The following is a 16,375-nucleotide window of genomic DNA, read 5'->3' on the forward strand; positions in this document are numbered from 1 at the left end:
GCTTTTGCATCAAGCAGGTCTCCCAGGACCCTTTTTAAAATTTAAGATAGGGTCTCACTAAATTGCACCAGCCAGGGTTGAACTTGTGCTCCTCCTGCCTCAGCCTCCCAGAGTGCTGGGATTATAGGCGAGCACCACCATGCACAGCTTCAGGGACGCAGACTTTTGACTGGGCAGTATTGATAGCGCCGTTTTCTAAAATCATAAGAACAAAAAGACCAACAGGTTGTGGGTGAAGTGGGGAGACAGAAAAGGGAAAACAAGAGCTTTTTCTTTCTTTTTTTTATTTTTTTTGCTGCAAAAGGCTTTATTTTCTTTTGGTCCAAGATTTGGGAGGGGGCTCCAGAGAGATGAAAAAGCTGCCTAGTGGCTGGAGGAAGAGGGTTAGGCCGAAGCTTTTGTTTTTGTTTTTTTGTGGTACTAGGGACTGAACCCTGAACCTTGTGCTTGCAGGGCAGGCGCTTGTGCCACTGAGCTATATCACCAGCCCTGGCTGAAGCCTTGATACAGGTGATGCAGGAGCCCCTCAGAAGACTGCCAGGCTGCGCAGCCTCCTAGTCGTGCTTAAGGGTGAGCCTTTCAAAGAGGTGCTCGCCCCGCCCAGCCCGGGGGCCGCCAGCCTGCGGAGGGTGGTGAGTGGTCACCTATCTGCTTGAGGAGCTTCACCTCCTCATCTAGGAAGTGGCTCTCCAGGAAACCACAGATATGGGGGTCTGTCTTGGCAGAGCCCAAGGCATGAAGATCTGGAAGAGTTTGGTTCAGGTTTTTCTCCTGGGCCAGGGCAGCTTCCATGGCATCCAGTGTTTTACCCCACTCATCTTCAGAAGGTTTCTGCATGTCCTGGAAGAGAGCGCGGCCGCTGCGCTGGTTTTGCATCTTCAGGAGGTGCTCGGCGCCCTCACGTTTCTCCTCAGCCAGCTCGCGGAAGAAATGGCCCACATCCGCCAGAGCCACATTGTCACGGTCGAAGTAGTAGCCCAGAGAGAGGTAGGTGTAGGAGGCCCGCACGTGCAGGTTCACCAAGCAGTTGACGCCAGCCTCCACCTTGGTGGAATAATTCTGACGAATCTGGGAGGTCATGGCTGGTCGGCAGTGAGGAGCTACCCACAAAAGAACGGTATTGTCGGGTCCTGGAAGGAGATAGGCGAGAAGATGGTCCCGAAATTTGTACCTGGAAGGTGGGTGAAAGAGAAGAGAGGGAGTCCCCGGGTCTGCTCCGTCCAAACACTGTTGAAGCAAGAAACAGAACAGCGGGATCTCTGGACACGCCGCAGAAGAGCTTAATTTTGAACATTTAAAAAAGGAGAAGCTGGCAATGGTGGCACAAGCCTGTAGTCCCAGGTACTTGGGCAACATAACAAGATCTTGTCCAGCAACAAAAACGTGGCATGTCTTGAGACATCCAAACAAAAACACTGTCATTCTACATCTTCCTTTACCATTGATGACCCCGTATAGAGTCTTAAATTCACACATCTCACCCTCCAATCTCTACCTCATTTCTGGAATCTCAACCCCAACACCCGCTGTACCACCTGAGGTCGATAATCTGCTGACCCTACCACCATTCGCTGTCTGTTATCCTTTTGTCCTTACTTCTCGCTCCGCTCAGAGCCTATGCATTGAATGGTGCCCCAAAAGACAACTCCCGGTGAGTGCGGCCTTCTTTGAATCTATGGGCTTTGCAGATGCGAGTTAAGGTGCACTCACTAGGTTCGGTCCTCATTCAATACAACTGGAGTCCTTATAAGGGAAAATCTGGAAACTCACACAGAGGCTAAGTGACCACGGGAAGGCAGAGGTGGAGATTAGTATTACACCATCACGAACCGAGGAAGGCCCGGGGCTATCAGAAGCTGACAGAGACCAGCAGGAACCTCGCCTAGAAGCTGCAGGAGAGCTTGATCCTGCCAGTGTTGATTCAAATTTCTAGTTTCTAGAACTGTAAGAAAATAAATTTCTCTTGTTTTAAGCCATCCAATTTATGGTACGTTATCACAGCTGGCCCAAGAAATTAATATAGTAGATTAAATTATAAAATGATAGAATTATTACCTGACCAAATAAAATCATGGCATACATATATCTTTTTTTCTTTTGGGGGGGCGGGTGGTGGTTACAGGGTTTCGCAATGCAGTTCAGGCTGGCCTTGAACTCACTTTGTAGCCCAGGCCGGCCTCGAACTCACAGCAGTCCTCATGCCTCAGACGACTCAGTGCTGGGATTACAGGTGGGCACCACCACACCCAGCTTAATCACTGCATATATTCTGAATTCTCCTGCCTTTCTTTACTGTACTTACACTAACAAAATAAAAGCTTTATGAATCCAATTTTCAGCCTCTTCCTTGACTGCATCTCCATAGTAAAACGAAAACATAACCATGTCGGTTGGTCTCCAAACACAAGGTTATCAACTGCAATTGCAACCCTGATGCTGCCTGCAGTCATACCGTATTTCTCTTCCATTTCCTCTTCCTTTCTTCCATAAACTACCGTACCTCGTATTTTCTCCTAAAGCCTCCAGTACCTCTCCCCTAAATGTTATTCCTAGCTACCTATTTCAATGCAAAATTAAAATCTTCACTAAAATTAAAAATCTCCATTAAAAATCTTTTTTGAAATTAAAAACCTTAATTAAAAATTGTCCGCAAGGCCACACGGGCCCACCTCCCTGCTTTATGCTCATGGTCTGCCGACCACGGGCCCCCCAGCTAAAACCAGGCCTTCCCAAGGGCGCTGCCATGGTCCCCTCACCCACTCAGGGACATTGTTCCAAAATGACCTTTCTCTCCTCTACCGTAAAACTCCTCCCTACCAGACCATTCCCATCAGCCATTATTTCTCCCGTATCAAAAATAAAACCCTAACGAACCAGTACTGTTTTTATCTCACCGCGCTATTTCTCTCCTTTCCTTCGGAAAATGACATTTATTCCAGTTGGCAGGAGCGTTCCAGTTCATATGTAATTAATTAACTTGGTTGGATTATTAATGGCGCCCTTTTCAGACGCGTTTCAGTTTGCATTGGCTGAGGGTTTACTTCCCTTTCGGTGTTATGCGGACCGCCGGGAAGAGCTGTCTGTGCTCCTTCTCTCTTGAGCCCCACTGCAGGGAGGTCTCGTCCCCACCTAGATTGAAACTGCTGTTCTCGGGGTACCAGCTGTGATGTCCACAGCATTAACTCTCATCACCAATTATCATTCCGCATTCCTTTCACCTTTTAACAGATGAAACAATGATTTCCTCCTTTCTTAATTTCTTCCCTCGCTTTCAGGGTTACCACATATTCTTGATATATGGTATCCACCCATTGCTTAGGAGGAAACACGTCTTGTGTTTCAGGTGATAGGAAGGAAAAAGGAAGAAACAGGCCACTCCCTTTAAGGAAACTTCCCAGAAGTAGCACATAACCCATCTGCTTGGTCACATGGCCACCTTAGCTGCACAAGAGGCTGGGAAATACATTATTCATACATTTTCCCCCCAGGCAACCACCTCAAAACTGGGGATTCTATCATAACGGAAGAAAAGAAATACTGGGAAACAATACAGCAATTTTCAAGGTACCTACATGATTGTATTTTTAACATGAGAAAACAAGTTTACTTTATAAGTACAAATGAGTACCATCAAGAAATCAACCCATAACAAATGCTGGAGGGGTGGTGGGGAAAAAGGAAGCCTTCTCTACTGCTGGTGGGAATGGAGACTGGTGCAACCACTGTGGAAATCAATCTGAAGATTCCTCAATAAACTAGGATTCAAAGTCCCATTCAACCCAGCTATTCCCCTCCTGGCTATTTTTCCAGAAGAACTGAAAACATCAGCGATATATGGGCACCTATGTTTACAGCAGCGCAATTTGTAGTAGCTAAATCTTGGAAACAACCCAAATGTTCATCAACTGAGGAATGGACAAAAAAGATGTGGTATTTTTATATAATGGCGTATTACTCAGTTATAAAGAAAGATAAACTTGAGGCTTTTATAGGTATATGAATGCAACTAGAGATCATACTCATATGTGAAATAAATTGGATCCACATGTGTAAACATATTTCCTCCCTACTATAAGAACCTGAAAGAGTAAATAAAATCTGAAAGTACAGTAGATATTGTGAAAGGGAAAAAAAACTGCTCAAATAGGAAGGAGCAACTGGAATGAAGGACGGGAGAGGAAAAAGAAGAGGAAAAAAATATGTATATGTATACACAGGATAGCTAGGATAATTGTACTACTAATATCTGTTGGTTTACTGAAAGGAAGTGTTAATGTGTAACTGTTTGATCAATCTTACATGGCTATATCTGGTTACCTGTGTAACCATTTTGAAGATAACTATGTAATATAACGACCATTGTCAATATTTTATTACCATATTTTGAAATTCTGTGTCATTTTTATTGTTCTCTATGTTCTTTAGTTTATATATGTTTTTGTTATTTTGGGTTTTTTAACATAAAAACAAAATTTATATGTATATATAAGGATAGCTGGAATAGGTGTATTGCTGATGTCTGTGGTTTATTGAAAGGAACCGTCAATGCTTAAAATTTTCTTTTTTTTGACCAATTTTGCACCCTTGAATCTGGTAATCAGAATGACTGATCTGAAGACAACAACATGCAGTATAAGAACAATTGTTGAACTCTTACCATCTTGTATGGTGAAGCTCTGAATCATTTCCAATGTTTTTTTATTACTTGTTACTGTCTTTGATTGTTTGATCAATTTTACATCCTTACGTCTAGTGGACTGAGCAACTTCGTTGAGGATAACAGTATGTAATGTAGCAACCATTGTAAATTCCCATGATTTTGTTTTAAGGTCATGTATTGTTTTTGTTGTTTTTGTATTGTTTTGACTTTGTCTTGATGGTTGTTTTGTTAGTTTTTCTTAATTTTTAAAATAAAAAAGGTACAAAAAATAAAATAAGAAAAAAAGTACAAATGAGTAATAATAAAAGGAGATGAGAAAGTTTAACAAAAACTTTTCGGTCTCAGATTACTTGACAAGTTTCCCTTTTGTTTTTTTTCAATGAAATTTTGAAACATTAATGTGTACGCAGTCAAGTGAATTGGGGTTTATTTTCAGTAAATGTGAGACAGTAGGTATAACACTGTTTATGTAAAGAGCTCCCATACAATTGAAGACAAATATTGAGGTTCTAAAAAGTGAAAAATAATGCCCCAAATATACAATTAAAAATAACTCATTAAAAACATTAGAGATGAATAAAATGTAGTTTTGTTTTTGTTTTTTTCTTTGAAGACAAGAGTCTCACTATGTGGTTGAAGCCATCCTTGAACTCTCTATGTGGTCCAGGCTGGCTTCAAACTCCTGCGGAAGCCCGAGTACTGGGATTATGGTTGTGCACCACCATGCCCAGATAGCTATCAATTTTACAAAAAGTATTTGTTTTATTTTTAATGATGATATTCACTCCTGAGTAAGACTGCTCCTCAGAATATATACTTCAATGTTTTAGAAAGCAATTGCTTAGGAAAGTAATGGTCTTTTATTCAGTTATCATACTTTTTGGGAATCAATCCTAGGAAATTAATCCAACAGACAGAGACTCTTTTAGCACAAAGATGTTCATTACAGAATTATATATAATAATGAAACCATGGGAAAATCATACGATGAATGATAAATAAATTTTAACATAGCTACTCCATTAAGTATTACACAATAATCAAGATTATGCTTCAAAAGAATTCATAATCACCTAGTGAAATGTTCCTGATATAGTAAGAGGAAAAAACCATCCTACGATGCATAAATGTAAACATTAAGGAATTTGTGTAACCAGGAAATAAAATGAGAAATAACATTAAAAACATTTAGTATGCTCAAATATTGAACAGCTACTTTAGAACAGACAGTCCAAATGATTGTGCTAAAAAAATTGTGTCATGCAGAATAATGGTCCCCAAAGCCACTTACCTCCCTCCCCGGAACCTTTATGTTATTACTCAACAAAAGGGGCTCTGCAGAAGTAATCAAGGCTATCTGCCTTATGGTGAGGAATCAATAGGTACCTCACTATCCAACGGGGCTCCCTCTAATCACAGGAGCCCTTAGAAGCAGAGGACTTTCTCCAGGCAGCGGCAGAAGAGATGAAGTAAGAAGGAGAGTTCACCTCGCTGTTGCTTTGAAGATGGAGGGGGTTGAGACCTTGGGAATGTAAGCAGTCCCAGGAACTGACAGTAATTCCTTCCACAGCCAGCAAGGAAAGAGGACCACAGTCCTAAAACTGCAAAAAACTGATTCTGGCCAACACCTGGAACGGCCTTGGAAGCAGATCCACCTGAGACTCCAGACAGGCCCGCAGCCCTGCTAGCACCATGATTCTGGCGGTAGTGATTAGGAATTGAACCCAGCTGAGCTACACGGTAGTTTGCCTTCTGATCTGCTTGCTATAGCGCAAAGTAAACTCATGGTAATTTATTATAGCAGCAATAGAAAACTAATAAAAAAAGGTGAAATGTAGAAAGTCAGCTTAACAAATGCTGGACTGTAAGAGGAAACAAGCATCCAGTTTTCACTATTTTTTTAATGACAGAGACATAGTATGCATAGCCTTAATATACACACGTATTAAGAAAATTTAGTAGTATTGGGCTTACCCCAGGGAAGGAGTAGAAAGAACAAAATAAAATGTTGTCCAGGGCGCCGAACTGCTGTTAGGTAATGACGTGACAATCAAGGGGAGCACGGTATGGTTATCCAAGGATGTGTGCCTGGGAACCTGGGGGAAGGAGGAGCGGTAACTAAGGAATGGGTGGTTATATAAAAAGGGTGAACCAACCAAGGCTTAGGTATTAGAAATGCAGCTTTGTCTGGTGACTGGGATTAAGTCTACATAATTAATAAAATTACTTAGTTATAGATTCCCCTTGTGTCGCTTCTTTCCCACGTCACTATCTTGGCATGGAAGATGGGCTGAAATGGAAGCTTACTTTCCTACTGCAGTCAGTCACCCAGGACTGGAATAGCACAAACCGTCCAGGTTCAGGCTAGCGTACTGGTAGATGATGACCCACTGTTTCTGTAAGTAGTTTTACAGATGGCAACTATGTCCATTTACTTATATATTGCCTATAGCCTATTATATCTGTAATGCTACAACAAAGGCCACAAAATACTTCATCTGAACCTTGGCAGGTAGAATTAAAAAGCTGAAGACTCCTAGCCTAATAAATACTGAGCCTAAACAAAAAATGAGATTTATATTAAGGTGGGGAAAAGGCAACTACAAATATATGTGTCAGGCTTGACTGCATCAGAACTTTCCCAGCACCCAAGCTGTCTGTCAGCAGCCACACCGCTCTCAGAAAAACGCTGTACAGCACAGGTGCTGTTGCCTCAGCAGAGGGTGTCACAAGAGAGACAAGGCGGAGCATGGAACCTCCAAGAGTCAGGACACCTGACAGCATCCAGATATTCGCCGCGGATAATCCGAGGGCTTTGATCACTGAGACACTGGACACTCGCAGAACTCTGACCCCTTATGTTTGCTCAGACCTTCTCGCCTAACGTCCCTTGCATTCTTTCAAGTCCTATTAAAAAGCCCACTTTTCTTTGTTCCCCACGGATGGTCTTTTCGACCTCTGTCTGCTTGCACACAGGTACGGAATTTTATGCCTCACTGCCTTCTCAAAAGCCGGTCGAGTGGTCTCTGCCTCACGGCTTTGTTACAGTAGGAAAGACCTGACTCAGCAAGAATGTGCTTGAACAAAAAAGTACTGATAGTTACAAATCAGGGCAAATTACAGATGGGACAAATAGCTTACAAACCAAGAAAACATACTCTGAACCTACACAAAGGAAACAGCTGGACCTGTACTTGCAGTTCTCCTGGAACCAACTATGAGGTATGATAAAAATAAGTTAACATTTTAAAAAAATTTATTATAGTAATAAATGCATTTCCATTAATCCTCTCAAAACTGCTGCCTCTTGCTTTAAGCACATTTATCCCATTGTTCTTGCCAATTTTTTGAAGCAGTTCTGAAACACCTCTTTCAAGTGTCTGTAATTGTGTTGTGGGTGCCTTGACGCCTGAATTGATTCAAAACATTTACCTTTCACGGTCACTCTGACTTTGGGGAAGAGCCAGAAGTCACATGGTACCAGATCCAGTGAATAAAGTGGATGAGGACACACTGCAATGTTTTTATTTGAAAGAATTTGCTGTAAATATTTAGTCAATGAGACTCCCTGCCTCACAGGTCCCCGGAGGGAGGGCCTCTGGAGCACGGGGAGCCACAGGCGGGGAGCGCCAGTCTTCTGGCTGACTAGCTTCCTGCCTCGTAGGCCCCTGGAGGGAGGGCCCCCGGCGCACGGCGAGCCACGGGTGGGGAGTGCTGTCTTCCAGCTGGCTAGCTTCCTGCCTTGTAGGCCCCTGGAGGGAGGGTCTCCAGCGCACAGGGAGCCACGGGCGGGGAGCGCCGGTCTTCCGGCTGGTTCACTTCCTGCCTTGTAGGCCCCCAGTGCACAGGGAGCCATGGGGCCGAGAGCGCTGTGGCGCACCGGCCTTCAGGCTGGCCGCCGCTGCTCAATTGAGAACTATCATGACACAGAGAAACAATGACACAATTGGCCCACCATGCACCGGCTGCAGATGCCCACCCACGGACATGTGTGAATCATTCAAACATGGAAAAACCCCTGAGAATACATGCCATACAACGGGCCACTCTTGCTCCTGCCATTGAGAACCAGAAAGGTCCAGAGTCAGCGGAGGAGCAGCTGCTGAACAAGGACTCAGAGAACATGAGAATGCAGACTAAGCCCCAGGAGTCAGAGATCCTGTGGACCGGGGTCATGAGAGCCACTCAGAAGCTGTAAACCAGGAGGACCTTGCACAATACCTGTGGAGACTCCCTGGAAGCCATTCTTCCCCTGACAGTACAGGCTGTGGTGGAGCTCCGGACAAGTCTGCAGCAGGATTCCTTCTGCCTGCAGGGAGAAGGGAGTTGGGGAGAGGACACTAACTGGTTGTGGGGTCCCAATGCGATGGGAGGCTGGAGAGAAAACGCTACAAAAAATGGCTTTCGTCCCAGACGGCTCACTTGATTTTTGACAACCCTCAGGCTGTAACTACTTGTTAGATCCTTCTTGTGTATCTCTGTCTTCCTGAGAAACCACTTTGAAGATACCACTATGTATTACAGCAGTCATTGATATTTTCCTACTAATCTATCCATAAGTCTGTAATGTTTGTATTGTTCCTATCCTATTTCATAAATGGATCCATGTTTATTATTATGTGTTTCCTACAACAACCATTGAGAATTATTGAATGATTATTCAATAGGTCACTCATGTATAGTTCTATTTATATTCTTTAGAAGCCACTTTGAAGATACCTTAGTACAACAACTATTGATAATCTCCTACCTCTGTCTGTAACTCACTATCATTTGTCTATTTGTTTTCCTGAGAAACTATCTTGTAGATAACAATATGTGAAACAATAACCATTGACAATTTCCTACCACTTCGTCTGTAATTTGGTAAGCCCCCCCATTACTATGTTATCCTTCTTTTACTCTTTAAAATAAAAAAATTTAAAAAAAAAATATTTAGTCAATGAGTGGTGATCATAAAATACCATGAATGTTTAAATTTAAAACTTATTATGTGCTAGGGATGTAGCTCAGCAGCACAGTGCCTGCCTAGCAAGTGCAAGGTCCTGAGTTCAATTCCCAGTACCCACACAAAAAGTTCAAACTTATTATGGTAAAAGATACACTGTAATTAACCCCTGAAAAGGCTCCCCCTTATTCAAACACATTTTCTCCATCATTCTTGGCAATTCTGTCTTTTACTGTAGTAAGATTATTATTATTATTATTATTATTATTATTATTTAGAACCAGGAATTGAACTCAGGACCTTGCACTTGCCAGACAAGAGCTGTGCCCCTGAGCTAAATCCCAGGCCCTGTAGTAAGATATATATATATTTGGGGGGGGAGTGCTGGGAATCGAACATATCACCTCGTGCTTGCCAGGCAGAGGCTGTGCCACTGAGCTATATCCCAGCCCAAGATTTTTTAAAAAACATTTAAACATTCACTGTTACCATTCCATCACCCCTCATATACTTCTTTATTTTTCTGGAGATGGTGTCTTGCTACATTGCCCAGGCTATCTGTGAACACATGATCCTCTTGCCTTGGCCTCCCAAGTAGCTGGGGTTACAGGTGTCTACCGCCACGCCCAGCTTCCCATAGGTTTCCAGGTGTTCTCTGCCTTACACCTTCTAACTTGCAGTTAACACTTATTTTCGGATTTTACTTGGCTGTCATTGTCCTCTGCGAAGCCTTCTTTGATGCCCCAACCTAGGATACATGTAATCACCTCATCACAGCACTTTTAACACATCATGCTGAAACTGCCTCTTTGTTTCTCTCCCCTACTGGAGAGAATCCATCCTGGCAGAGAGGGAGTAGGGCCCAGCATTCCAACACAAGGTCCACCGCCTCTCATACAACAGGTTTTCATTGTTGTTTTAAACATGCTTCCTGGGCTCAAGGACAGTAAGATGCAAGGGGAAGTCTACTGAGGAATTCCTGGGAGGGAGGGGATTTACTGAGAAAGAAATGTGGGAGCGGTAGTGGATGCCTGTGATCCCAGCTACTCAGGAGTCTGAGGCAGGCGGGTCCTAAGTGCAAGGCCAGCCTGGGCATCCCAGTGAGACCTTGTCCAAACTTTTAAGAAGATTAAAAAGGACTGGGGGTGTGACTCATGAGTAGAGTGCCTGTCTAGCACCCGGATCAACACCCAGGACCAAGGGGAAAACATGTGTTGAGGAAAATGTCTTTTCTTCCTACCTTTGGATGTGATTATGTCTAACGAGATTTTGCTAGGAGCTGTTTGCAGCCATGAGACTAACTCTGAGGATAAATGCTCCCTCCATGGAGGATGGCAAAGATGTAAGAAAGGAGAAACTGGAGCTCCTTGGTAACATCAATAAGCACCTAGAACCAGCCACCCCCCTCCAGATGTACTGCTTTGTTATGTAAAATAATAAACTAGCTATTTTTAAATCACTTTCAGCGTGATACTTTCACAGTAGTTGAGCTTTGCTTTGCTCAGAGACAAAGGCATGCTAACTTATGTAAGTGATCAGACTGTAAGAGGGACACTGGCAAATGGGGTACATTTAAATGACAAAGGTGAAGGCTGTGAAACATTTTTTTTTCGTTTTGTTTTAGGAATAAAAGATTTATTTATTTAGGGATACAAATCCTACAAAAAATAGTTGGTAGGAGATTCAATAGCTCTTTTACAATGTGAATGAAAAATCCAGACCAATGTATGGTAATAATGTCCAGGAGATACTGGGGAAAAAAAAGACAAAAAGCCCCACTCAAAGATTCGTGAATTTATGAATTAGGGTGTTTTCTCATTGTTAATAATGTCAGCTGTAATTTGGAGACTGTTGAAAGCATTCTGGATTTGCTTTGGTGAAAGCCTTGAGCTAGAGGAGATGACTTGAGCTTCTCTTCAACTTTAAGATGCCATCCATGTCTTAGTCTTTAACTTTATAAGATGCACTGGAATAATGATTATACAAGCAGGAAGGGAAAGTAACACAAAAACACCCGTGTATATTTTTATATTCTTCAAACCTCCATCTCTTCACATTGGTTTCATTAAAATGGCATTTGGGCATATTTGGAAACTACTCAAAACGTAGACCAAAATAAAATCAAAGCTGAAGGCCACTAAGCGAAAAGTATTAACAACAAACTCTTTCTAAAGGTTAAAAACTCCGGGAGGGGAATTATTAATGATACAGGTAAAACTCGCGAAGTATAAACTGGGCGCCCAGTGAAATTATAGAAAAGGCACATATACATGACTATATTAATCTTTAAATATCTGTATAAATACAGGGAAGCCCTAACCTTTTAAATAAAGATATGCTGGGCCATGGCAAGGTTTTACTTTGATATCATGGGATGGGAGTGCCATAAATTCGGAAATTTACAGAAACACACTATAAAAGTTTCCTAACTCCCTCATTCTGAATTTTTAAAACTTTTTGCCTTCATAGTTCTAATGCTTTATATTGAAAATCTAGTTTTAAACTGCAAGGAATGGAAGGGATTAAAAATAAAAGGATGAAGAAAGCACCAAATATTATCATACTTATGCTGATTGTGTTAATAAAAAACTGCGAAGCAAATAAACGGACCTCGAACAATGTTAAACGGCCGCAATGCCCTGCCCGATGACAGACGGCCCCAACTGCACAGTTCACGTCGAAACCGGGCTCAGCAGATTCCAAACGACACACACCTGTGGGCACATCGCCCACTGAAGAATCTCTGTACAGAACGTATGTTCTCCTTTGACTAACTCAAATGATAAACGTGCCAAGTGAGCTGTTCATGACAGTGCTTTCTCAAGAGCTTAATTATTTGGATTTTGTTCCACGTGGTTCCTTACACTTATTCACTCTACTTTTTTTTTATTTTAAAGAGTAATACATGAGAAACAAACAAACAAAAAAATAGAACAGTAACAGCATACCGGTATCATGAACGTAAACAAATCGAAGCAAGAACATTCAAAGTGATACAGGGTCTCACGACAAATTAATACAAATCAACAGTGGTTGTTACACCGCACATTGCCATCCTCAACTACACTGCTCAGCTTATCGGATGTAAGAAGGAAAGATTGCTCAAACCATTAAAGAGAATAAGAAAATAATTCTTCAATAAAACGTTAGAGATAATACAGAGTTTCTCTAGACAAGATGGTAGTTCACCGCCGTAATTCCATTGCATATTGTTACCTTCAAATCAGTTGCTCAGACCACCAGACACAAGCATGCAAAACTCTACTTTTAAAAAGCTCCTCCTTAACTGTTAATGTGTAATTGTTCGATCAATCTTGCATGCCTATATCTGGTTATATGTGCAACCATTTTGAAGATAACATTATGTAATATAACAACCAATGTTAACATCCTATTACCATGTTTTGAAATTCTATATATATATTGCTCTCTTTGCTGTTTTGTTTATGTATTTGTTTTTGTTATTTTGGAGTTTTTTAAAATGAAAAACGAAATTTATATGTATATATAAGGATAGCTGGAATAGGTATATTGCTGATGTCTGTGGTTTATTTATTTATTTATTTTTTTTTTGGTTTTTCTCCGGTACCGGGAACCGAACTCACGACCTTGCGCTTGCCAGGCAGGCGCTTTTGCCGCTGAGCTAAATCCCCAGCCCCTGTCTGTGGTTTATTGAGAGGAACAGTCAATACTTAAAAATTTTTTTCTTAACCAATTTTGCACCCTTGAATCTGGTAATCAGAATGACTGATCTGAAAGCAACAATATGCAGTGTAAGAACCATTGTTGAACTCCTACCATGTTGTGTGGTGACGCTCTGTATCACTTCCAATGGTTTTTTTCATTACTTGTTACTGTCTTTGACTGTTTGATCAATCTTACATTCTTATGTCTGGTGGACTGAGCAACTTCGTTGAAGGTAACAGTATGTAATATAGCAACCACTGTTGATTCCTATCATGTTATCTGTCATGTGTCACTTTTGTTTTTGTGTTGTTTTGATTTTGTCTTCATTGTTTTGTCAGTTTAATTTTTAAAATAAAAAAATTAAAAATAAATAAAATAAAGTAAAATAAAAAGCTCCTCTTGACAATACACTTGTTTTTAGTTGGAGTGATTTTAAATATTGGGAAGGACAGATAAGTCTCCCTATTAATTCACTTCACCCACATCCTTCAAGGATCCTTCTGATCTTTTAACTCTATCACCTATCTCTATATCTATCTGTCTATCTATCTATCTATCCATCCTGTGGTACTTGGGACTGAACTGAGGAGAATGCTGCCACTGAGCTACATCCCCGGTCCTTTTTATTTTTCAGACAGGGTTTCACTAAGTTGGCCAGGCCAGCCTCAAACTGTGTTACTCCTGCCTCAGCCTACTGAGTAGATGGGATTACAGGTGTGTGTCACCATGCCTGCGTCATTTTTAAATTTTTAAATCTCATTTATTCTCATGGACGTTTATGATTAAGTATTTGCATTCTTTTCTGTCATATCAATCAAAATGCTTTGCTGTATCATTTTAAGACAGGTTAATCACTTCACTTTACTTTCCTTCCATAATGTTCAAGTAATTTCAAGCATAATTAGTGAAAAGTTAAACCAAGAATATGAGAAATCTCACTTGTTATTCAAAGTTTAGGGGCCAGGGATATAGCTCAGGGGCACAAGTGCCTGCCTGGTAAGCGGAAGGTCCTGAGTTCGACTCCTGGTACCAAAAAAAAAAAACTCAAAAAATCAAAATTTAGTACAATTTGCAAACAAGAAATTGACTCTGGAGGTCAGGGATATAGCTCTGGAGTGCAGTGCCTGCCTAGGAAGTGTGAGGCCCTATATCCTATTGCCTTTTTGTCTAAAGTTTTCAGAATTTATAAAAACTCCATATAACTCTTGATTGTTTCTTCTAGAGCCAAACATTTATTCTACACATTTTATAATATATACAAAGCAGAAACAACACATATTTCATTTCATATTTCTCAGTAATCTTCTTGTTAAAAAGTTGCAGCCAGGTGTGGTAGCGCATACCTACAATCCCAGCAGGAGGTAGGCTGAGGCAGGAGGATTGCTGAGGTTTGAGGGCAGCCTGGGCTACAGAGTGAGACCCTGTCTCAAAAAAAAGTTTCAAATTCTCAAACCTGCTAAAACTAACTGCACAAGTGTCAGCAACACTTGTTGCCAAATTTCAGTATTTTAACTTTAACATGAATTTGCCTTCATTTTAATTCATTAGACTTTACCTAATGGTACATAAAGACCATCATGCTTACATGTTTGCATGGCAGTTTTTGCACCTCTCAATAAAAGACCACCTAAAGAACCAAAACAAAAGTGTATCAAGTATTGTAAATTAATCAAATTTGTCTTTTTGAAACATTACTGCTTTAGTGTGTCTATATCACAGGTAATTCCAACTTTTGATGTACTCTGCAGGAAAATTAAAATACAGCTCCAAACTTACTTTTGTAGCACCTCTAAGTGCAGGCTAAAATGGGACTGTTTTCCGGTAAGAGCGAGGCACAGCTGAAATTCGTTCTGAGTATCAGTCAGTTTCCCAAGGAGAGACTGTTTCAGCCACCCTCCTTGGCCTTCCTTCCATCCTGTTTAGCAAATGGACTGGCAGATCTCAGCAGCCACCACACCATCTGTTACGGTAAAAGCCAGATGACGCTGCAGCGCTGCCGCGGCACCGTGAGAGGATGTGCTTATTTTCCATTCTGTGACACATCAATTAGAAGATCCGATATCCCAATCCTGGACACAGAACGGCACAAGGCGTTTGCCCCTTCTGAATAACCAGCAACTACTTCTTTGTGTTCCCTCTCTCTTCAACACAACTGACAGAATTCAATACTGAGAAAACCCGCTTGATACCTCATGTACCCATTTTATTCTTTCAAGAAATTTACTGAGCACCGTCTCTGTGCCAGATACTGTATGAGGCATAAAAAATACAAAGTTTAACAATGCCCAAAACGTAATACCTATTCTCATGGCATTTACGATCTAGTATGTCAGGCCCTAACTGAACAAACACATTTAAAATTAAAAAGCCATAAAAGCATTACATGCTAAGTAGAGGTGTGTGGTCATGCGGATGAGCCGGTCTTACTCTGTGACAGAAATTTAGGACAGATTCCCCGAGAAAGTGATCAGTGGCTGAGACCTGAGACACAAATAGGACGGATCCAGGCAACGAGGAGGGTTATGTATTTCAACATACTGCATGAACCGAAGTCCTGTGATGGACAAAGCACTGCTAATTCCCACTCCAAGCACTTAGAGAATGGCAGTGGGGCAGAAACATGTGCGAAGCGAGGCTAAGTGGTAATGACAGTAATAACTCACACCGAGTATCTTCTAGGTGATGGGCCGCTTTTAACCTCCCAGGCACGAACTTACTGATGCTCAGAACTACTGCACAGATAGTGGCCCTCGTATATGCGACCTCAGAGGTTACATTAAATACTTTTTTCATTATAAAAGCAATTAAAAGCCATTTGATGCATTTCAGCTCAGGGTGAGAGTGGAGGTAGGTGAACTGCTTGGATTAAAATTGTACTTTGACTCGAAAGGGAATTCTGCCTGCAGTGAACAGCATGATTCCCGGAGGACCGGAGCAGCTGCAGGAAGCCAGGAGAGAGCTGCAGTACTGCAGCAAGGAGGAGCTGATGGCAGTTTAGATTAGGAAGCGGTGAGAAGGGAAGCATGACTTGCGAGAGATTTACAAAGAGAGACGGCAGGGCCTGGTGATGAACGGATGGG

The 16,375-nt window shown here is 41.6% G+C and overlaps 1 protein-coding gene across 1 annotated transcript in view; it reads right to left on the reverse strand.

Moving 5' to 3' along the window:
- Positions 1-286: 286 nt before the first annotated feature.
- Positions 287-16,375, reverse strand: part of Uhrf1bp1l (UHRF1 binding protein 1-like) — a 120,751-nt gene continuing 104,662 nt past the window's right edge. The window contains 2 exon segments of the mRNA XM_013518586.1: positions 287-636; positions 639-1,130. Coding sequence (XP_013374040.1) covers positions 527-636; positions 639-1,130 — 602 coding nt within the window. The 3' untranslated portion in view covers positions 287-526.

The sequence above is a fragment of the Chinchilla lanigera genome, unplaced genomic scaffold, assembly GCF_000276665.1.
Source record: "Chinchilla lanigera isolate Chin_1 unplaced genomic scaffold, ChiLan1.0 scaffold00004, whole genome shotgun sequence".
NCBI lineage: Eukaryota > Metazoa > Chordata > Mammalia > Rodentia > Chinchillidae > Chinchilla > Chinchilla lanigera.